Source organism: Temnothorax nylanderi, unplaced genomic scaffold (assembly GCF_030848795.1).
Source record: "Temnothorax nylanderi isolate EJ_2023f unplaced genomic scaffold, tnyl_v1.0 TNYL_tig0087_pilon, whole genome shotgun sequence".
NCBI classification, from domain to species: domain Eukaryota; kingdom Metazoa; phylum Arthropoda; class Insecta; order Hymenoptera; family Formicidae; genus Temnothorax; species Temnothorax nylanderi.
Genome location: NW_027249149.1, coordinates 294,492 through 317,523, shown reverse-complemented (window position 1 = coordinate 317,523; position 23,032 = coordinate 294,492). Strand labels below are relative to the sequence as shown.

The 23,032-nt window shown below is 38.9% G+C and overlaps 1 protein-coding gene and 1 long non-coding RNA gene across 12 annotated transcripts in view; one reads left to right on the top strand and one right to left on the bottom strand.

Annotated features, from left to right (window-relative positions):
- Positions 1-23,032, bottom strand: part of Patronin (calmodulin-regulated spectrin-associated protein patronin) — a 58,827-nt gene that overhangs the window by 9,959 nt on the left and 25,836 nt on the right. For 6 of the 11 annotated variants that reach the window (XM_071710209.1, XM_071710212.1, XM_071710213.1 and 3 more), the window contains exons 3-16: positions 12,669-12,764; positions 9,486-9,701; positions 8,797-9,251; positions 8,539-8,654; positions 7,682-7,792; positions 6,172-6,253; positions 5,800-6,019; positions 5,151-5,676; positions 4,796-4,962; positions 3,017-3,196; positions 1,542-1,675; positions 1,304-1,457; positions 1,024-1,222; positions 419-654 (exon numbers count right to left, since the gene is read on the bottom strand). In XM_071710209.1, coding sequence (XP_071566310.1) covers positions 419-654; positions 1,024-1,222; positions 1,304-1,457; positions 1,542-1,675; positions 3,017-3,196; positions 4,796-4,962; positions 5,151-5,676; positions 5,800-6,019; positions 6,172-6,253; positions 7,682-7,792; positions 8,539-8,654; positions 8,797-9,251; positions 9,486-9,701; positions 12,669-12,764 — 2,892 coding nt within the window. Of the gene's footprint in view, positions 1-418; positions 655-1,023; positions 1,223-1,303; positions 1,676-3,016; positions 3,197-4,795; positions 4,963-5,150; positions 5,677-5,799; positions 6,020-6,171; positions 6,254-7,681; positions 7,793-8,538; positions 8,655-8,796; positions 9,252-9,485; positions 9,702-12,668; positions 12,765-23,032 lie in introns of all 11 variants that reach the window. The other 5 variants (XM_071710208.1, XM_071710207.1, XM_071710214.1 and 2 more) reach the window with 3 other exon arrangements.
- Positions 1,093-2,095, top strand: LOC139774771 (uncharacterized). The gene is made up of 2 exons (XR_011718669.1): positions 1,093-1,229; positions 1,521-2,095. It is a non-coding gene; the product is annotated as an uncharacterized lncRNA (long non-coding RNA).

Here is a 23,032-nt window from a genome sequence, read left to right as displayed (position 1 = left end):
ATAAGCGTGCATTACATCACCAACTGGTTCCCATGCACATACGTACGCGCTCGGGGCCGATCCTTCGTATTGAAGTGACCAAATCGAGCTGATGATCGGCGCACGCATCGCGAACGTTTAGCTATAACTCTTTTCACTCACACAATAATCACCGCTGTGGGTGCAGCATTCAGTCTCGCCCGTCTTTCTGTCTTTCGTAATAAATTGATGCAGTCACGTGCGTGCGTGCATTGTATGCAGAAAAGCCATTTAGTATAAATATAAATAGATTGTGGCGAGAGAGTGAGTGCGATAAGACGATAATACCGTAGTAGAAATATATAATTCCTCACCGATTTTAATCTATTTCGTTAATTAAGTGCGTAAAAGGAAAACGCGAGAAAAATCGACGCAAAGATAAAAGCACGGAAATACTTACGGCGTTACGATGCTGTGGACTAGCAGATGTGGCTTGTGTTTGGTTGAAAAGCGACGAAGACGTTGGAAAGACGCTGGTCGGACCGGGGTGGCTCATTTGATTATTACACAGACTATGATCCCCGTTGAGGTACCTTGGTTCCTGAGTGTCGTGCAAAACGAATCCCTTTTGCGTCGGGTGCGGCGCGGCCCAAGTCCTCGTGGGATCCGCATACATGCGCATATCCTGCTGATAAGCTAAGAAAAGACAAAAACAATCTACTAAAGCATATTAAAATTAAAAAAGAAAAATTATGATAAGCCGTTTATTTTCAATCTGTAAAAGCAAATTCTACAAAGCAAGCTTTCCACAAGTAATCGGTCGAAAAAAATTGCTTTAAAATTCGTGCAGCTTCTAAAAATTTTTCAATATTGTATGTATATAATATATAATAGCTATAAAATATGATCAATTTATATATTAATTTATATATTAATGCGGGAGTTCTTTTAATTAATAATAAATTTTCGGCAGAGTTTGCTGTTTGTGTTACAAGTTATTCATTCTTGTTACTAATATATTCTTGTTCATATTTATTTATTCTAAATTAATCTGATATTATGTACCTGCGGGCTGAGGACTAAATCGCGAATCCATAGACTGCTGGTAGCCCACCGCGGCCATTTCATTGGCCAGACTTTGAGCGGGTGCCGGCTGGCCCCACATCCTCCTCTGCACTTGCGGCTGATCGTGCAAATAGAACTGCGACTGTTGCGGATCTTGCAGTCTGGGCGTTAACGGATTCATCGGTGGCATTCCGTAAGTCTGAAAGGTAAAGGTTTGAGAAGAAACAGCTGACAATATGACGCGCGACGCCGCAGAATGTAATGTCCGGCATATACGCACTTGCATATGCTGCTGACTGAGGCTCTGCAGCTGCTGAAGCTGTTGCTGCATCTGTTTCTGGTGCTGCGACATCAGGTGCTGCTGCTGAATCTGATTCTGCTGGCTCGCCAAACGCTGTATATCCGCTTGAATTTCGCTCAGACTAGTGTTCATACTGTAACAGACGACGTTTCGCATCACTCCGATACTCCCCGTAATCATATCGTAATTTTTACAGGCACGAAAGCGAGTTACTAACTGCGTTATGGATTGACGATACTGTTCGGGATCCATATTCTCGATGTCCGGAGTGCGTCTAGTCTCGATGAATGGCGCGCTACCATCGTGCTCCAACCACTTGTGCTCGACGTCCCGCACATCCTCACTAATTTCCTATATTCGTTATCAGATAAATGGAATGCCTCAGAAAGATATTACGGTGCTGCGAATGCTTACTTGTGTGTAATACTGCAGTTTAGGGAAAACGCTCGATTCTGTTTAGCGTTTTTGTTTTTAAGTGTAGAGCTTACTGATCATATTTATTATGAAATAATTATAAGTCTCGGGTTCTTTTGTAATTACGTAAACGTAAAGTGTGCGTGTGTGTACGCTTGTTATATTATTCGTGGTGTATATTTTGCGCGAAAATGAAATAAAATAATCTACGAAATTAAAATAAGTAAAACGGACGACGTACAAATCTATGAACGTGTGTGTCACTGGGGCCTGCGTAAAATGTCTCCTCTTATTTATAATGCTATATCCGAATATTTACCCGAAGTACGCACGAATAAAACATGATGGTAGATTTAATTGGTTAATTATTACGTTCGTAATAATTGACGATCCACAGACAGATTCTCGATCCAGTTAATGGTCCGGAAACTTGGTGACACTGTCTATACATGCAACATTTATTCCGTCTGTTTGATCAATATCTTATGTAACTATGAATAATATCGAGGCTTCTCGAATTTCTCCAAGTTCTCGGGGGCTTTAATGCACACTAAATACGGGTATCGAATTTAACCCGACTCGCCGCAACAGTAAGTAACAGCCGTAAGTAGCAGCGCAATTAGAAGCGAGAGCTTAAATTAAATTTTCGTAGTACAGTTAATTAGATATTAGAGAGACATATATGTACATGTAAAAACGTAAAACTTGTTCTGTTAGTAGGGAAGAAAAATTGTATTAAATATCGAATTATATCTTAGTAGCCGTCACCCGATGTAGCTGTAAATGCAAGTAAATGCAAGTAAATGCAGTGCTACTATTTTCCAGGGAGTGTTTAGTATCGCATGCGTGCCAGGAGCACCGTATTAACGAACGCTCGAGTGGGTCCTGCACGTATCACTATAAAATACATATGTCATCTTGAGGCAAGGTTTCGTTTTCCTCTACAATGTAAAAGAAGCGTCAAAAAGCAAAAAATAATCCGTTATCGAAAGTAACTTTTACTAAAAGGGTAGAGAAGCGGCTGTACATTTCGTATAGGCATTGTCACGCCCGTTTGGTTTCGTAATTGCTAAACATCGAGAGGGGAAATAATCATTTTCCTTACTGCGCTCTTTCGCTACATCCGCACAGCAGGAACGAAGGGAAAAGAACGTGTAACCGGTGTTCGAAAGCCATTCACATAAGCGCGCAATATAAATAAAATCTTCTAGAAAATATTAAAGATAAGTTATCACGGGGGTCTCTTTCGCCTACGTGAAACACTTGCTGATATCGTACCTTGAGCGAGAAGGGTCTCTGTGGTTTTTCTTGAAGGGGTTGTTGGGGTACAGAGGATGCCTCGGAAACGCTCGTCGGAGTCGCCCCGGAAGACCCGGAGGTTACAGGGGTGGGGGGACCGACTGTCTCGGCCGGACTGTCCCCCCCGGACGTTGACGAAGAAGGAGATTTAACCTTACCCTGCAACCAGCCCAACCAGCGTGCCTTGTTAAGTACTCAGAGTCCGCCACCAAATCACCACCCGAACACCACGGTGCCGAGAGTGTCTCCTCGCGGCCAAAGGTCACGTTACACTCAAGCGCGTTAAGTGCCAAAGCCCATCCAGAGTGGCTCGCAAATCATACTTAATTGAACAACAGTTGGCTTAAACTACGAACACGCAATATCTCGTTCGGAATTATAAATAGAAAAAAAAAATTAATTGTGTGTGCGCGCGTGATATATAATTAAAATTAAATATATATATCTCTCTTCTAAATATTAATATATACAACTTTATATATATATAACATATTACTGTAGTACTGATGCTATAAAAGGGTCATAGTACAATAATTACACACTATCAGTACTTTGACTAGTATATTACACTGAAACTGTTTCGACTTGAAACTTTCTTCTATATTTTCATACGTATAAACTCTCATATTACTCTCTTTTGGCGAAAACATGTTCGTAAAACAGCATGCAGTGCTTTAAACACGATGAATCTATCTACCTTTCTCGAACACTGTTCAAAACTCAATGCATTCGTAACTTTATCAATACTTTGGAACTAAAACAAATTAAAACGAACATTAGGATTAATTATGTAATGTTAAAGAAAAAAGAATTTATCCATGCACAACTGAAATAACTAAATAATATTAATTGCTCGCGAGTTCCAAGATATTGATATCGTTTTCAATAAAAAATAAAATGTGCAATAAAATAAAGATTGCATTTGGATAAATAAAACACAAAAAGATTGCAACTGACAATTCCTGCTTAAACAGAAACGTGATTTAAAAATAGGGTAGTTTAAAATTCAATCCTGTTAATAATGCAAAAATTTAGTGCGTTTGCATGCGCTTACCATCAAGTATAGCTGAAATGTCAGAAAGAGAATTGTGTTAAAATAACATGGCAACCGAGATTATTTAAGACGCAAACAAAGAGGAGATAAGATCCTACTATGTACAACCAAAGCGATCAAAACGATGATCTACACATGTATATCTAGATAAAAAAAATAATTAGATGAGTTACAAACTTCGATTATTGCCTGAAATTGAGCAATCATCCACGTACTTTGCCAATAATGCTACAAATTCAACTGATATTCTCATATATGTATATGTACAAGCAATATCAAACAATCGCGGTATAATTACAATCAGAAATATATGACATGAAAAAACATAAATGGAAGGCGGAAGAAAAAGAAACTTTGTACTTTCTGAGATATAGTACAGTCTTTATACTATTTGCTCTATACTAAACACCCGTGCCTAGATTCGAAAAGTAGCTGTCACACAGCATGGCAGACATTAATGTTGTGTGTCTCGATAGAACATTCCCTATAATTCGTACCGAATTATATCATCCGTATTATTCTGTATCTTTTTCTTTTATCAGAGGAACAAACCATTGAAGTCCCGACTATAATAATGATGTAGAACTGATACGTAGAATTAATGATGATGATAATAATGTTTAAATGTTATGCAGATGTTTAATGTGTATTATTGCAGTCTTTCTAAACCATTTGGAGTTTGGAGTAATCCCATGTATTTTTACCTTCGTGACCGCTTGCAGGAAGGCAGCTTTTCCCACTTTCTGCCGTTGCTTCGACATAACAACTTCCATCCTTCGCTTCTCGTTCTCTATGTGCCGTCGCTTCTCTTCGAGCTTCAGTCGTATATTATTCAGCTGCGAGGCCATTACGGTATTACCGCCGTTCTCATCTGACATCACAGAGCACTTTCAGTAATTCAAAATCGAATAGAATTAAATAACTTATTCTTGGATGCTGCAAACTCGGCTTTACTAATAATATAGGTAACGATACGCGTTGCCGCTAATATTTTTTTGTAATCAGCCTGAAATAAGTTTTATTTTCCAAATAAATTTTATTCTCACTTCGATAGCTTACCGACAGAATGTTGCTCCGGCTGCTGCGACTGCTGGTTGCTCTGCTGTTGCCACGTGGTTGTATTTGGCAGAGTGGCAAATGTCGTTTTCTTCTCACTGTTCCCGTTGCCATTACTCTGACCGTGTTTTCTGCTCGCTGATTTCGCATCATCCTGTTCCGTATACGTGAAATTGATACCCTTTTCCGAGCTCTGCCTACTCAGATTCGCGAAACTGGCGAACTTCGTGAGAACATCGCCACCACCGCCGCCGCCAGTGTCCGCACCGCTGTCGTTCTCTGCGCTGGAATGTAAGATTTGCCGGAGAGCGACGTTATCCAGACTGCTGTTAGACGCCTGCCGTCGTAGCCTCGTCGGCGGCTCCTCGCCGCCGCTGTAACCGTTGTCCGCGATTATGTGCTGCACGCCGCTACCGTACACATCCTGGACGCTGGATCGCGCGGGCAACGTCGGCTCGGCGGTGCTGCGCTTGCCGGTGTGCGCGCCTAGCTCTTTATCCGGATTTCTACCAAAATTGTGTAAATTATCCTAGATAAAAGAAATCACTCGATCATACCGCTTGTCCGCTCGAGACAATCTCCTCCTGCGCCAAGTTTTTCTTCGCGCGGCGACGAATGAAATGACACACGTTCGCTCCGCGCGGCCACGTACCTGAGACCCGCCGAAATTTTCGATGGTCAACTGAGAATCGTCCGTGATGCTGTTCCGCCTGGACCGACGTCCGGCGTAGGAGCTCCGTCGTTGATCCTCCCAGTTGCTCGGCCGACCAGCGGCTTCAGTTATGCCCGCGGACTTCTCATCGGCTACGGAGCTCAACGTGGGAATGCCTTTGCCACGATGCACTACGAAACTCTCTTCACTACCTGCGCGCCTATAAGAGAAAGTAAACTTGACTTTTACTAATTGTGTATACAACAAATTAATTTCTACAAGTTCCAACTATATTTATAAATTTTATTAGCAAATTCTATAGTTTTTCAAGCGTATACTTTGCCTTAGAATGTACTTTGGAACATAACGCACCTATCATCGTACGGATGACTCTCGGCAGTTTGTTGCAAAGACTGCGATTTCTTCACAGTGCTGCTTGATGTCGACTTCGTAACTGGAAAGATAATTTAACGATGAATCGATCGCCTGTTTATACTTTTATTTAATTAGATGAGGAGACTTATTCATCACTCAAACTATATTCAAGAAGGAAAGATAAGATGCTCAACAGATAAGAAATTATCACTTTACGTTTACATTAAAAATAAAGCTTACGCAACAGATTATTTAAGGGCACAATGTGAAATTCCCATGTGAATTATTTTGTACTACCAGCAAAATGTACTCAATGTGAGAATATGCAACGACGGAGGTCGATGGAACGCGCGATAACGGCATGAGAATTTCAACTTGTGCAAATTCCAAGAATCAAAACGTTAACGGAAAAGCCTATGTCACACATTTTGAGACAGGAAATACCGTACAAAGATATATATCGAGTCACGCTACAAACTAATGTTTCTAAATCTCTAGTTATTGTCGTCGTCAGATAAATCTGAAAATGAACATAACGTGAAACAAACAGCACGGTACATGATAAATCATAAACCAAATGGCACCATAAACAATATGAATACAAACGTCGCAACGTAATCGTACTAACTAAACATGGAGTGGACCTTAATGAAACGACGACGAAGTTCTCATCTTTCTCGTTGACAGTGACTGGTAGCAGCGCACACGACTCAAAATCTCATGCAAAAGAAACGTAATGTGAAGCCAATGATCCAATGCAAGCGGCAGGCAGCCAATGATCGTGTCGCAAAAGTGCGATTCACATGCAGGTCTGTTCCCGGGGGAATATATATTATATATATTGTTTCTATGATTTCACACGATAGTAATCGGATGAAATGCAAACAATATGTGATTAGTAACAAGCAGTGCTCCTCACAATTCATAAATTTCACTAAGAGATTAGTTCAACGGGATCACGTGTTTTAATTTTTAATAAAACGCATATAAGAATTATCGGTAATCCGCAATGTCTTTCTCTTTTGCCAGAAAGAATTTTGCGTCAGAATTTTAGCGGCATAGTAGCTTAATTTAATAATACAGCTTTCAATAATACACTTTTTTTCAAAGCAATATAAAAAGTACAAATTTTCATTAAATGCACACTTTTATATCCATGTGATGAAACGATGTTGGTCATAATAAAAGATTGAAAGCTAAATACTGCTATTAAATTCTAGAATTTAATAGCATGATAGATCTTAATTAAGCTTGATATTAGCAACAGTCGTAGTCACAAATGTTACATTTTATTATACACGCTGTCTATAATTGGATAAGTGTGCGTCGCATTGAACATGGGTGACACCTACATACATGAATGATAACGCGAAAAGACGACCGTGAAGTCGTTGATCCCTTCGAGACACTCTAAAAAACGGCAATGTCAGTCTACGGAAACGCGACTCTCAAAAGGTAGAGACACCTAGTAGACATGAGATTGATTCTTTGTGTAACGTGTGGATACCTGTGAAACCTGGCGCGGATACGGAGAGGTTGCTTCTCAGATCAGGTATCGGAGCTATAGACTGTGGCAGGCTTCTCTTATGAGCTACGCCATGACTATTGCGCGGGCAGGCTGCACCCGTCGCCGCGCCGTATCACGTGGTTCAACCGGAAGTTGACGAAAGAAGAAGGCGAGGATAGCGTTGTCGTGTCAAGCGTCAAGAAGAGGTTACGCCATAGAAATATATGGAAATATTACAGTTGTAGATTAAGTGCTGCGTGTGGAGGTAGTAAGTTCGTAATTTGGCTGGTATATCAACATCTCTTTGCCCGTTGCAGCGGCGATCTCAATTGTTGCTCGCGTTCGCAAAAAGGCCAATTGGTATCGAATGGAAATAATACAATTAGTCGCTGCTCTCGGGGGGAGAATCCGGATCAAGAGGCTGGGATATCGAGTGTGTGTATTGACACTGATATAAAAAGCGTGATACCATTACAATTGCAGGCAACATTCCTCGTAATATCAATGATTTATTTATTTGAATTTCGCGATATATTGAATTACTTTAATTAATTTACAATTTAGAATAAAATTACACGCAATGCTCGACGTACGTACGTTGCCTGCAACAGTAGCGGAATTTCATGGAGAAAAGTATAATAAAATAAATAATAGAACGGGTATATAAAAGTCCAGTGTACAGCAGCCTCCACCAATCAACATTTATCCACCACCAATTTTCACGATCCCTCTCTCTTTCTCTTCCACCCTTTCTCTCCCTTTCGCTCCATCGTAGTAATAGCTCAAGTGCCATATATTGTCGCGTAGATCTGCTTCTAATAAACAACCTCATTCCAAGTCGGAAAACGTCTACGTACCATCTAGGTATTGCATCGCCCGCTCCTCGCCAGGATAGCGCACGCATTTCGCCGGATGAATCTCCAAGACGTTGTACATGTCAGCCAGAAAGACCACTAGGTTCTGCTTCATCGATCTAAAAATTATGACAAGGATAATCAAAAGGAAAGGAATAGCTGATAATTATCTTTTCCAAAAGTAACGCAATATATTAGAGAAAATTTGTAAAAATATTTGTCACATTCCCAACAATTCCGAATTAAATTAAACTAACGCACCCTCTCATGTACGTGACGTCCTCGGGCTGCATGTGGAAAATCGAGTAGGGCAGGCATTTGACGCAGAACGCGTGCACCAAGGAAAGATTGTGCAGCGCGTCCGCCACCGAGGGTCTCTTCGACACCCTAATCTCCATCCAGTTGAGCTCGCCGGGACAGTAGAAAGCGACAACGGCCGCCAAGCCGACACCGTCGCACAGAGACTGAAAGTCCTTGGCGGCGGGTAGCTCGGGCAGCCGCGTCTTGTCGCCGCCACCCTCCTCGCTCTGAATCTTGGCAATTAGCGCGTGCGACGCGTGATTGATCCAGAGCAGGAGACCCTTCTCGTGATCCGACGGCATGTCCACCTCGGCCTGGGGGTTAAACCGTCGTATCGCCGAGACCACCCGGTCCCCCGTCACCACCTCTTTCGCGTACAAGACCATCAGGCCTTCTATCACAGCCATATGCGCGGACTGTAACGAGATAAAAGCATTAATCGAGCATAGATTAAAATAGTTTCATGCTATCTATCGTAATAGGGTTTTCATATAATAGGATTTACATAGCTTCTGAAGATATCATGATAAATACCAATTATACTAATAGTAATATTCGAACTACTTCAGGTTGTTATTTCTCGATATTCAAAGATGTCCAAACGAGGAAACACAACTGTGTACATGTTACTTATGTATTGGTAAGCTTACCATCTTGAGTGGTGAATTTTGAATGAGGATCGTTTCGGTGAGCTGAGTATTGTTCTGCTCCGCGACGTAGACGCCTTTCCTGGCCAGGGCTTGCAGGATCCCGTAGTGATTCTGATTGTGATAGTTAGGATCCGAGTATATGTTGGCCAGCGCGAGGCAGTAGAGCTCCGCATTGGAAAGCGCGTGAACGATCTGCGGTTTCAGGTGCTCTTGTTCCTGTAAACGTCAAAATTTATCTCTAGAATAACAGGTAATCATATGGATTTAAATCCAAAATAATTATATTCATACGCTCGAATAATTGCGCGATTAATTAGAACTGGATAAATTATCCTTCTAAAACTCGAGATATTTTGAAAACTTTTAACAGTTCTAATAAGTTCTGATAAGTTTTTATCAACGAATATACAAAATATTTTGGCATTTTGTATACGCCTTTTTGCATATACCGTGAAAGAGCCGAAAGGATTTTCATTCTGTAAATTTTTCACCAATAATTTTGTGATTAGCATTTTGAACGATTAAAATTTAAGATAAAAAATTATATGGAAAAATTCTTCTGTCTAAAGAATCTAGCGCGGTGAAAGTGAGTGCCACAGATGATCGAGTTCGAAGGAAACGGAGGGGAAGAACGACCTTGTCTTCAGAGTGACGTTTTGTTCGTCTCTTTGCAACGACTTTATGGCTATGGTTGATCGTGCCAAAGGATGCGAGAGCTTCATTTCGAGTAGTATCAGAGTAGCAATCTAGTATCCGAGGTAGCCGAGAAGATCAGATACTTCGAATCCGCCATAAAGACTTCTACCAGGAGCGAAATCAGAAGGCGAATTGATGAAAAACGAAGAACGAAGAACGAAGAACGAAAAACGAAGAAGAAAGAACGAAGAATCAAGAACGGAGAACGAAAGACGAAGAATGAAGAACGAAGAACGAATAATGAAGTAAGTTGAAATATTACGTATTCTGCTTATTATTTATAACCATGTTGCTTATATCGTTATTCTGTATTTCTATTTTATGCATATATTTGTAATCGATATAAGATAAAATAATGTATATTCATATGTAAGAATTTATCTTAAGATACATAAATAATAGAATAAGACATAGATAATAGAATAAGGTAAATAGAAAAAAGTAGGTAAGTAATAGAAATAATAGAATTTTATTTTCTTCTTAAAGAAGGAAAATATTTTCTCTTCTAAAGCTTACTTGGTCAAAATTAAGTAAATTAATTTTTAAGATCAAACAACTCCGAAACTAGGTTAACATTTAAATAACATTTTGTAAAATATTATTTTCATAGAAAGTCTATCAGATTAAATGACTAACCGTAATTAATAGAGCAACGCTGAAGCGAGGAATGTTCGCTTCGTGCAGCCTTCGGAAGACTGCAATGTGGGCGAAATATCGAAAGGAGGATCTGTAAAAGTTTTTGCGCGAAGTTGCCGGGCAAACGATAAAAAAAATATGCGAAGAAGAGATAATTGAAAGATAGTAAGCGGCCAGGATTCCTGGCGTACTGTCCGTCTAATAAATATAATTATATTGTCGGTGCGCAAAGAAGCGAATGAGAAACAAATACGAGGCAAAAATATTGCCGGCGATCGTTAGTCATCTCTCTGTGCAAAAGGAGTTACAGTGCAGTTTATCTTAGTTTCCTTTCTAAGTCGTTTAATATTTATGATCCTTAAACTGTAGCTGTGTAAGTCCGCGTATACCCGAGTGCCTACTGCCTCGTCTTTATTTCATGAGAATATTTTAAGCTTCCTCATTTTACCAACACGCACGTTTCCGCAGAAAACGCTTTTATGATTACGAAGAGATTTAACTTGCAATAGTCTTCGCGTAAAGATCGCGTATCCTCACAAAGTACGGAAAATATTTTCAAAACTTTGGTTTTCAAAGAAAAGATGCTTCTTCTTCTCAAACATTACAAAAATACCTAATACCTTTCCTCAGGGCGAAAGCACGTGTAATCTCTTGCCAGACTAAACAGGAGAGAGAATACAAAAGAATATAAAAATATAGTTCTTGCATAATAATAGCTAACAAAAAGTGAAAAATTCCGCGTTCCAATATTCTGATTTTCGTATCTGTCAAAGAAACATATTTCTAATGGAAAGTATTTTGAAGTAATTCTCATACACCTGTGTTTCGCGAAAGAAAAAAGCATTTTTCACACAAGTCGTCCCGACATTTACTTTAAGAGGGTATTCAAGCCTCCCTTAAGTCGCATCGACCCGTATCTTCACAGAGCAGGTCCCAACGGAATCTCGACACGATTCGTTGAGAGATTAACACAACATGTTATCTTATCATTTGTCCATCGTAGACAGCGTGTGTTTTAAAAGCAATTACAAGTTGGCGGGAAATAATAGTTTGATTGTTAAAACAAACAGCTTGCATTCTATAAATCAGATTCTCTTTCAGGCTTACCCGAACACGTTTTACTTATATAAAGAGATATTACTGACAGACATTATCCTCGTGGGAGGGAGTACAAAGTTCAGTTCTTCGTGAAGTTTCACCGAACTTCAGCCGTGGAAGTCTCGGCTACATTTTCTCCGTAGGCCTCCGGAGTAAGTAAGCTATTGGCAACGTAATTTGTTACTCGACTTTCGTTCGTTCTCATCGGAGTTCGGCGCGATATTGTGTTCGCAAAAGCATTATTAGCATCTCTGGCTATATAGATATGTCGATACTTTTGCCTTTTACGACGGATCCGTTTTCTCCGTCGCGAAATAATGACGTGTGCTACAAAGCAGAGTTTTTCAGAACATCGAAGCCTGGGAAACCGACGACTTTTTGCGAGGGAAAAATTTATCGATATCGTCGCACGAAAGGAAGCCATCGTACGATCGCAATAGCAGTCGTAATGAAAATTAATGCGCGTAAAAGCCATAATAATAAAATGCGTCTGCGAGAGAATAGATTTTTTCCTCTATGTGGAAAAATCCACTTTTTCACAGCATTATTAAATATATGCATTTATTAAATATATATACTATAAGATTATTACAATTTCTCAATTGAAAATTCATTATTTCCAATTTGTAATGATATACCGCACGGACATAATGTGAAACTTTATTAATATTAATAAGGTATATCTGCGTGAAACTTTTGGAGGTCTGACACGCGAGACACGAATTCGTTAACAGATTATTAACCTTTGCTTACCTCATGGTCACGGTAATAGGGGTCGCGGAGTTTTTCTGGCACTCGATTGTTGTATGCCTTCGACAGAAGCCATTTTACGGAGGCACGTTGTTTGGCCTGAAACAAAAAAAGAAAGAATAGGAAATATAGAAGGAAATATATATTTAAAATATTGGTTTAATACTCGGATTTTAACGAACTCGATAGTTCAACTAATTTTCTAATTAACTTTTTGTTTCGTTATTCTCTTCAATAAGAATAGATTATAGATACATTTGTCGACAAAGTTAAAGAGCCACTTAGTTTTTAAAATGGAACATTTTAAAGAGAAAATTTTAAATTTTCAGAAAATCTTAAACAAACAATATTTTATTGATTTCATGCATAATTTTAATATTATTAAAATCTTTTTATCAGTCTTGCACAGTCTTGAAGCAGCACGGCGTCACTTGAAGAAGAAGCATCGTTGAGAAATAAGTTTGATGTGATTTTAAAGCAGTTTTTAGATTATTTTTTGCAAAGTCATATAAATTTACATTCCCTCATTTTTGCTATTGATTCGAAGTAGATCTAATTCTATTGCGGTGTGCATGTACATAAATTATAATTGGCGATCAGTTATCGATCACGACCGTGTCTTCGCACCCCATTCTCGCTTCCATTCGCACCCGTGCCTTTCACCCAGCAATAAGATAAGCCGCTTCACGATCCACTCGAGTTGGTTCTCGACATGCCGGCTTGTAGGCTGAAGAACTATACAGAGCGTCTTACCGAGTAATCCGATGCTTTTTTTTTTTAAATCGTTCTTTAGCAGAACTCCTATTGCGTAAATTCTGCATTTATTTAAAATATCAATTATTGGGAAGATTTCAGCTCAAGAGTATTAGTGAAATAAATTAGCAACGGAAAGCCCATTTCCGAGGTCGATACCTTCTTGGATAGCCCACTAGTCCCATAAATTCTCAGCGCTCTTTTATTAAAGGGATATTTTCGCTTTACAAGGATCTGCTTTCACGTATTATAATTTTCATAAAAGTTCGCAAAAACTAATTACATTCACTGAATAATAGGTTTCTTAATTTAAAGACCGTTATCGTTGAAAGTCCCACAATCCATCAATATTAAAAAAATCTTTGAGATATAATTCCTTGATATAGATTCTTAAATATGCATGTACATCTCTCATTATTCCTGCAGCTTGTATTAGGCTTGTTCAAAACATCTCTCTGTCTTCATTCCTCTAATATATACATACTCTTCCTCCTCTCTAATTACCAAAGATTTATGTTTCGCAAAAGTGAGCCTCTCTCCATTTAATTATTCGACAACAGATCGTTAGAGCAAGAAATTACTAGTGTCATACGCTAATAGGCCGAAGTCGAAGTTCTAAGTTCCTACCATTCGTATTTATTAGCATCCCGCGGAATGCATCGAGTTGCCGCGTTATTCCGCTTAGACACGAAGAAAAAAGTGTGCCGTACATATCATTGTGAAATCTAAGTTATTCTTATCTCCGTGTTTTCAGATTTTACATTGATTTGGTCGATCTCGCCGGTTCGAGGCTTAATTGCTATGTATCTCGCGTGTTTTGCTTCCCATAATATACGCTTGGATGAGAAGGAAAGCCAAAAATGGCACCATAATATATTCCCGACTTCTGCATGACTTTTAAAACTTTCACGTCGCGTCAGCTTCGAGTTTGAAATTTTACGCGAATCTTATCTTTCCCGCTTAAAATAAACCTTCAAATTACAATTTGCGATAAATTAAAAGTGTGCAAAAGAAATATTCGCTCTAAAATTCCCCGCCGGATGTTCATTTAATCGATGACTTCTGTCTCGTCGTGCAAGTTTCTCCAAGGAAAAGGAGAACGAAATTTTACGCGGAAACAAGTATCGAAAATAGAAGTCAAAGTCAACGCGGTCGTGTTACGGTTCGTGACGTGTCCCTCGCGAGCTCCTAAATTCCTCGTGGAGAACTCTCCTGGACGGGCGGCAACTTGGCACGCGAAATTGCACATCTAATCAATTTGTCGAGCCTGGCTCCGAACGGGAACGAAAAAGAGGAAGGAAGGGAGCGAAAGCTGGAGGGCTATAGGGAGGATGGGAGTGGCCGTCGTATACGAGGTCATATCGTGCCGTCTGTTATGAAGATTAAAGTGGCCCGGGGAAGTTTTCCGACGCTTCTGTAAAAACGCTCCGCTGCGGTAATCATTCACCGCGGCCAGATTGATAACGTCGACGACCGCGACGGTGAACGTTGGGGAGTCATTCGAGTTTTATTGTCGCAAAATTTGTTACCTGTGGTTTTTACTTGTTTCAATCCTCGTTCCCATAACAGACAATTTTTCAACATTAAAGAACGTAAACGTGTTTCTAATTCATTTTAACCCGCTTGACGGGATCTAGTAATAAATGAAAACAATTCTGGGATGACCTTTCTGGGATTAGAGAAAAGAGAAAGAAAAAAATAGGGAACAGGAAATAGCAGGAAAATAAAAGGATTCTTAAGAAACGATAATGAATAATGTAACTTGAAAGAGTTTGCAAATGTCAGCAAAAGATCTGTTCTTTATTTTTTAGTTATCGTAACATGTAACAGGATTATAGTTGCATAATTTTATATACAATTACTGAAACGCTCCGTTGTTGCGTTTATCTGAAAATAAATGTCACGGAAAGATAGCCGCACCGCACAGTAACAATATTTTCCACCGCAGGATAAACTGGATTGACTTTATCACCGATGTTCGCCAAGCGGGCTGCGACTGGCGACTGAATGACACGCTGCACCGATGGACTACTTCAATACAAAAAAAAGTGCCAGGTTACCGTACCGAGGCATCGATTATCGGTTGCTACCTGGATAACAATGTTATCTTAGCATTATTATCTACGGTCCACATAGGAGCGGTTTCGTTGCCATGTAATAGCCCCGCGGAAAATGTTTAACCATCAATCAATTTCCATGTGCAACGAGGCTGCGTTTCTGACGTCAGCCGCGCCGAAAAGACGCACCGACTTCGGAAAGTTTCGGAGCGGTGCTCCTCGAGCCGTGAAATTGAAATAAGGAAGAGATTTGCGATGATTTTATATGTAGTTAGAGCGAGATCGATGCGATCTACATAAGCATAAATGTGATTTCCACGGAACGTATCTAAATCTCGATGAAATAGATGGGTTCACTTTTACAAATACACAAATAAGAAAATATTTTAAAAATAAATGTAAAAAGCAAAATCATACACGAAAATGAAATAATATCTGGAAGAGCTGCTTCTTTAACATTTGTAGCCAATAGTGGCTCATTATTTTCAGTTGTTATCCTTTTACGTCGAGTCTTTGCTCAATACAAAGTACATTATGTTCGTTATGCAACAAATTAAAAAATATATATAATCCATCCTTCAAAGAAAAGAACAAGAAAAAGATTCCTTTTTATCTGCTAATTAAGCGAGACAAATCTGTAATTAAAATTCCTTGTCATTACTTATTTTATTGAACGATCACGTAAAATATTATTCAACGGTAGTCTTTAATTTTTGTTGCATAATCCTGTCGAGTACTTGACTGATTGATCGAACGGAATAATGACCCGTGTAATCCGTAGTAGATCAACACCGCGAATAGATTAATTCCGTTCTTTGCTTATATCTCCGCGATCGTTTGATCGTTCGATCAAATCGCAGTACATAATTACGTGCTATTACATGCTTTCCCTCTGGCATCATGAGCGTAAATTGCGAAGAGACAAAGAGACCAGGTCGAAATCGATCGTCGTGATCGGCAAGTCCTCTGGCAAAATCGTGATGACATTTCCGTTTATTTGCGTTGCATTTACTCCTTGACAAATGTTACGTGTGCAACGAATGTTGCATGTAATGCAAACATACGAGGTGTCTCACAGAACTATTTAAATGTAAATTCTCATCCATGTAGATTCATGTATATAATAAACATAAAATTTAATCTAAATTTTTTAAAAATTTTTCATGAGCCATATATATATATATATATATATATATCTCCTTTGTTATTTTCTAGCAAAATAAAAACACATTGAAATTCATTATTATTCATCATTATTAACAATATAAATTACGTGAAGATTAAAATTTCTTTATTTATTCGCTTCCCCGAAAAATTAACTCGCGAAAGGACTTCGTTTACAAATTCTCCGTGATTCAGAAACTATTAATATCTCGAGAGAGGTTTTCGTTAATAATAGGTTGGCCGAAAGGTCCTGAATGCTCGAAGTGCCGCCTCTTCGGGCCACCCCGTATACGCTTCGCGTATGTAAACTAGCACACGTGTCTGGCAGGAACCGACTCACCGAAGCAACGCACGCACGCACGTGCGCGTGCATGACGTTTACGTTCGTCTATAAAAAGAAGCCGTGTCATCGCTAACAACTGGTTGTGATGACACGACACGGAATACTGCACTACACAGGAGGTAGCGGATTCAGATTCGATCGATCCGATTAACCGTGGGGGGGAGGGGGAGGAGGACGATGGTCTCGGATCGGTGATCCACGACCATCAGCCGCGTCATCGATCTTTATTAGCCCGACCGAGATCCGTCGCCGGCACCCGATTGCAATTCAGATCGTAGTTCCGCGACGGAAAACGCGAGTAAGACAGACGCGAAGACGTCAGCTTTCATTTACGTAAATGACTTAAGTCCCGCGAGACGACTTCCCTTGCAAAGCTTCCCTGAGGTATTCAAATCACTGTAAACCGGAGAAAAACTGATGAAAGAATTATTAAAAAATAATTTTCAATTCAATTCTTATATTACAATGTTATATTTTCGTTGTGCATGCTATCCATGCAGTCCAACAATTCAGCGAAATTAAAAAATTTATATCTTCTCAGACCGCAAGATTTAATTTTCGACATAAATAAAATGGTAGCAATTAATTATCAATATTTGTCAAATAATACGTCACAATATGTAAATGTAAAAGCCATATATACACACATATACGAAATAAAAATAGGGTAATTATTTTTGGAAGAACAGTAGAGATACTGTTGATCGAGAAGATAATAATCGTCGTACGGAGATAATACACAGTCTAATAATCAGGCAGCAGGAAGTTTAAGCTTTGTTGGATAAGTATTTCAGTATGTATCCGCTCGTTAGCAAGTCGGTTCACTCTTGAATCATCTACCACGCTCGCAGCCTGCCTTTTTTGGATTAATTGCTTATACACGTGACGCGCAAATTAAACGTTAGCACAATTTGTAGACGATCCATAGACGTTCTGCAGAAAGTTTCTACGTAATATATACAAATATGTTCCAAAAATTAATAATAACATTTCAAACTTGGGAGTAAGATGAATCTTTTTTATCCAAATAACGTTTTCCATATCGAGTCACAGTCATGCAAATTGCATTAAACATTTTCGTTTCCAGATTGATGTATATAAATCACACAAACATTATTACGATATATCGAAAATACAATACTGACAGATTTTTCTCTTTCTCCAGCATATCGTAATAGATTTAAATTATGCAATGTATATCGAACATAAAAGTTTTATCGTCATATTTGTAATATCTGCGCGACTCGAATTAATGCAATCGAAGAAACACGATGTGAAATCCATGGTAACTGCAGTAGAAGTTCTTAATATGGATTTCGGCCATGGGCATTGCCCACGCGACCGACGTCGCGCAGCCAAGAAAAATACGCATCTCTCCGCAGTCGGACGTGAGAAATGTAAAGTAGGCGAATACAATCGCATGACAGATAAGAATCCGAGTAAAATACGAAATGGTAATCTATACGATATACCAAACTTCTGCGATACGTAACGACAAAGCTACTTGCCAAGTAAAAAATGTACAAAGTATAGTCTCTTTTTATAACAAGTTTATCACTCAACTTTCTAAATAAGAATGTTTCGCGAAAGAAAGATTTAATTCTATCGGAGTATCACAAACAAACAAGATAGAGCCTTTCCACAGCCTTTAAAACTATTTTTTAGACGCCAAATTCGCGCGTATTCTTTTAATTGCAACAATTTTTCTTTTAAGGCAACGAACGTTTCGAGGAAACCGAGTTTCCGTAAAAAAAAAAAAATTTCAGAGATTCAAAACAATTCATAAATTCTCCCATGTGGATTCCTCATCCTCGTTACTTTTGGAAATGGAAACGATCAGAGCGCGATTCAGAGCTCAAACGCCCGCGGCGACAAGCGTTAAAACCCCGATCGAACCCGCTCGGTCATCGTGCGTTCGCCGCTGCAGCCACCTGCAGCGGCCTTTCTTCCGATGTATTTCTCGGCTGCGTGTATCCCGCGGAATTTATCGGACTATTTGCGAGGCACGTGAACGCACACTTAGGCGCGGTTTAGGTCGGGCAATAAGGCCACTATCCGCGAAGCGAGCACGGTGAAAGACGACGGAGCCCGCGGCGGCGTCGCGTTTCGCGATTAGAACCAATGGCGTAACCGACGCTCACGCTGGAGAAAATCCCCATAGTAGGAAAAATTAATATAATACATAGATTGTAAAATGACAATTTTACAATCTACGTATATTTTATTGTTTTAATTTTAAACGATAAGTTTGACACGAGAAACATCGTTGAATGGGAAGATCGCTGAATTTTGATTCGCTGAAAATTAAAAACAATATTAACCGTCGTTGCGAAGTCATTAGCTGCTAATTAGAGCGAGTCTTGTCGCGAAGAAAATTGTCACAGATGTGACACTTTCCAAAGATTTTAATAAAAACAAGCTATCAATAGATATACCGTAATCGTGCGGACGTACGGAATGCGACGCGTACTAGTGTGCCGTATTCATTAGGGTCACTTTGCGAAAGAAGTTGCTGTGGCAATAGAAGAAAGTAAGCTCTTGCAAAGTGGATTTGCCTTCATATAAGACAACGTTCTATTTACAGATATCTCTCTTGTCGGTCAACACAAAATTAAGAAATGGTACATGTATCAATTTAAGACTCATCGTGAAAGCATCAGAAAAATATAAGAGGTTCTTAACGTAACCAAATCATCCATTACGACCTTACGCATAATCTACCAATTTTCGATTTGCAACTTTATTTTATATATGCTACGTTCTAAAAAATCTCTTTCTCAAATTTATCGAGAGTCAGGGAATCGGGAGTTTTAACGCATTCCGCGAGAAATATAAAGAAATTGTATTATTATATGAAAACGTCTGTAATGCGGAGTTTTTGTATTTGCACGAAGAAGTAATACGCGCTTTCTAGCTTGGAATGACTTCCACCCAGGTCGCCTGTAGCTATGAGTAGGTTTGCAAAAGTGGTAGGGTATAAGGTGGTGGTACCTAGGCAACTGGATGGACGGAGCTATTACGAGAGCCCACGGCACGGATCTCTCTCGGTCTCCATCTTTAGAGACCGCCTGTTCGAGGTGAGCATATGATCTCTTCGCGACTATCTCATCGGAGATTCCCTGAAGATACATCTCGAACTTCTTGCGTCGTCCAAAGCGGAGAAATGCCAAGGATTAAGGGAGAAATTACAATTGCGAAGTCAAAAGGCAGAACTTACTCTGATGTTCCTTTTTCTCATCATATTCGAATCATTTTTTTTAATTCTTTTACTCATATGGTTGGCTACACTTTCGATGCTTCTTTTTAAATTTTACAGTTTGAAAAAGATCGAATAAGATATCCAAAAATTATTTTGTGTAATTTAAAATAAAACAATTTAGTTCTTTAAAAAAAAGTTGATATTTTGATCATTTTCAAGTGCACTCCTTAAATTAATCAACTTTTTCGCTTGATTGCTTAGGTTTTCTTTTCCTCCAAGAGAACCCACGTAGAAATGTTAAAATGGCCCAACATTGAATAAAGAATTAAGAAGCTAGGGATAGCTCTCTATCTCGTTAGCCTCTCTTTTCTATCTATTCATGATTTATTTCCGACTTACATTGAGTCTGTCGGGAATACAGGGAACTCGAGACGTCTTTCGCTGGCGCATATAAATTCATTCAGAAAACGTCAGTCGAGTGGAACATTAAATAGAAATTGCAACTCGCATAAAATCAGATATTGTAAAATATGCTTCTGATTCTGCAAGATGCGATTTTAATGAAAAATAGATTAACATTAAAGTAAAGAAAAATTATTGACAAGAAGTTAATTTCATTTTTATATATACAACAACAGAATGTTCAAAATTAATTTCCTTTAATGTTAAAAAATTAAGTATTCTTAAAATACATATATTCATTGTAAATTGTAAATTATGTCGTGAATTTTAATATTTAGTTAAATTTTTAAAAAGAGTTATTTAAAAAAGAGAAAAGCATTCAGTAGCAAAAGACATAGAAATATACATTTATCGCTGTCACGTACAAACTTTATGACTTTAAATCCGATGGGGACACGGAGAAAAAGTCATCTGCGAAACACTGGCGTCGACCGATCTGACATCGAAACAAAAAAGGGATATCCGCGAATTGTTTGTATATTCTTTCAGGACTTTCGCATTTACGGATTTACCGGGAAACATTAGAAAGAAAGGCAAAGAAAGATACAGGATTGAACCACGACGCCGGATGCAGTGCTCCTTGCGAAGTGCTCGCCGGAATCAAACAAACCGTTTCCAACTTCCTGTCTGTTTCCAACAGCGACGTCTGCACTTTCTTTCGCGCGGAACTCCGAATCAAAGTAAATCTCGCGTTTGGTCTTAGGTCATTCGCAAAAAATGTGTAGAAAACGAGGAAAATCTACATTGAATTTATGATCACTTTTCCTCGAAACGAAAATTTAGATTGCTCGATTATGAGATTATTTAGTCAAAATTAAAATATGTTGCTGACTTTAGGAACTATTAAATTTTATTATCATAATAAATAATAAAATGTATGTTGACGCAACTTAATGAGGGAAAAGTTTTCGCATTTAACAGAACTCGTTTAAGTACATAAATAACACAATTAAGTTAAATCTGTTTTAATAACCATTCATTAAATCTCGTTCCAACAAATAAATTGGACCGCGATTTAATCTAAGCGTAGCACAAACTTGTATAAGTAGTTGAGTTTCAATATAGCTCTCCAAATATACGTAATCCATTTACGTCGTTGACTTTTAAGGAGAGTTTGCTTCGTGCTTATTACTATCTTGCACGAAATGCTCCCTGGATGATAACGGTTCACGTATGAAATTACACGTTTATTGTCGATTTAAGACCATATTTCGTATCCAAACGAGTTTATTGAATTGTATCTACCACATATAGAAATTTTATGAAATTGTTCTGGCTTCGTCAAGTTCGCACGTAATGCTGAATTGGGGAAGCGTTATCGATTTTTCGATATAGCGTCGTCGGGAATTCGTTCGGCCATGCCGTCTGCGTCTCACGAAGAATAGAGCAGATGCTGCTCGAAATAAAACACGTCATTGTGATACGGTATATGGCACCAAGCGACTTCAGACTCTTCATTTTTATGGACACAGAAAACAACGCTTATATGTATACACAACTGCGTATAAATAATTAAAATTATTTTATTCGCAATTGTGAATACGCTGCATGTCATATAACGCGTTGCAGATTTTTTAAATTATTATTTTCAACAATTACAAAATATATCATACAAATATATTTTTCAATAAATTGTGGTTCTTAGCCTCGATAGATAACTTTCACTAAAAAAAGCAATGAAAGCTGTTGTAACGATGTGTGATAAGACTTGAATAAGGCCCCGAAGCCGAATTCTTTTATCTAGATATTGGATATCGCGCTACGTGTCTATATTCGATTGAAAGAGGCGGTTACTCTTTGTCTGCCTTGACGCGATCTCTCAGCTCTCCTCGCATGCTGGGATGAATTATCGGCGGATCGAACGCCGTGAGAGCTCGGCGAGAAATCGAACGCGGCAAGACAATCGTGCGAAAGCTGATAACGCTAACCTCGGAGGAATGGAGGCTCGATCAGGAAGAAGTCGGAGAGTTTCTGGGATGGAAGACATTTTTAGATATGCGAGAATAATAACTCTTAAGAAGAACGATACCTCTCTAATCGGATCTAATTTATTTCGTAATGAGAAACGAGATAAACAATTTTACAACCAACATGTACAACTCGCTTAGCATGACTTGTGCAATTCTTGAATTAAATTCTCTAAATTGTATATCACATTGTTATGGTAATTAAGTGTAAACGATTTGCGAGGGACGCGCTTTCACTTCCTGAACTGCCATTAAGCAAGCCGTCGACTAGTCAATGGCACGATTCGATTGTTCATGCAGGTGCGATAACTTACTCTCGTGGCCTGACCCATTTCCACCTGCGTCTGTCTATTATGAAAACGTGATTCCGCATCGAGTAGTCCTAGCAACCGTGCCAATAAATTCCCACCGGGCGTATGCCC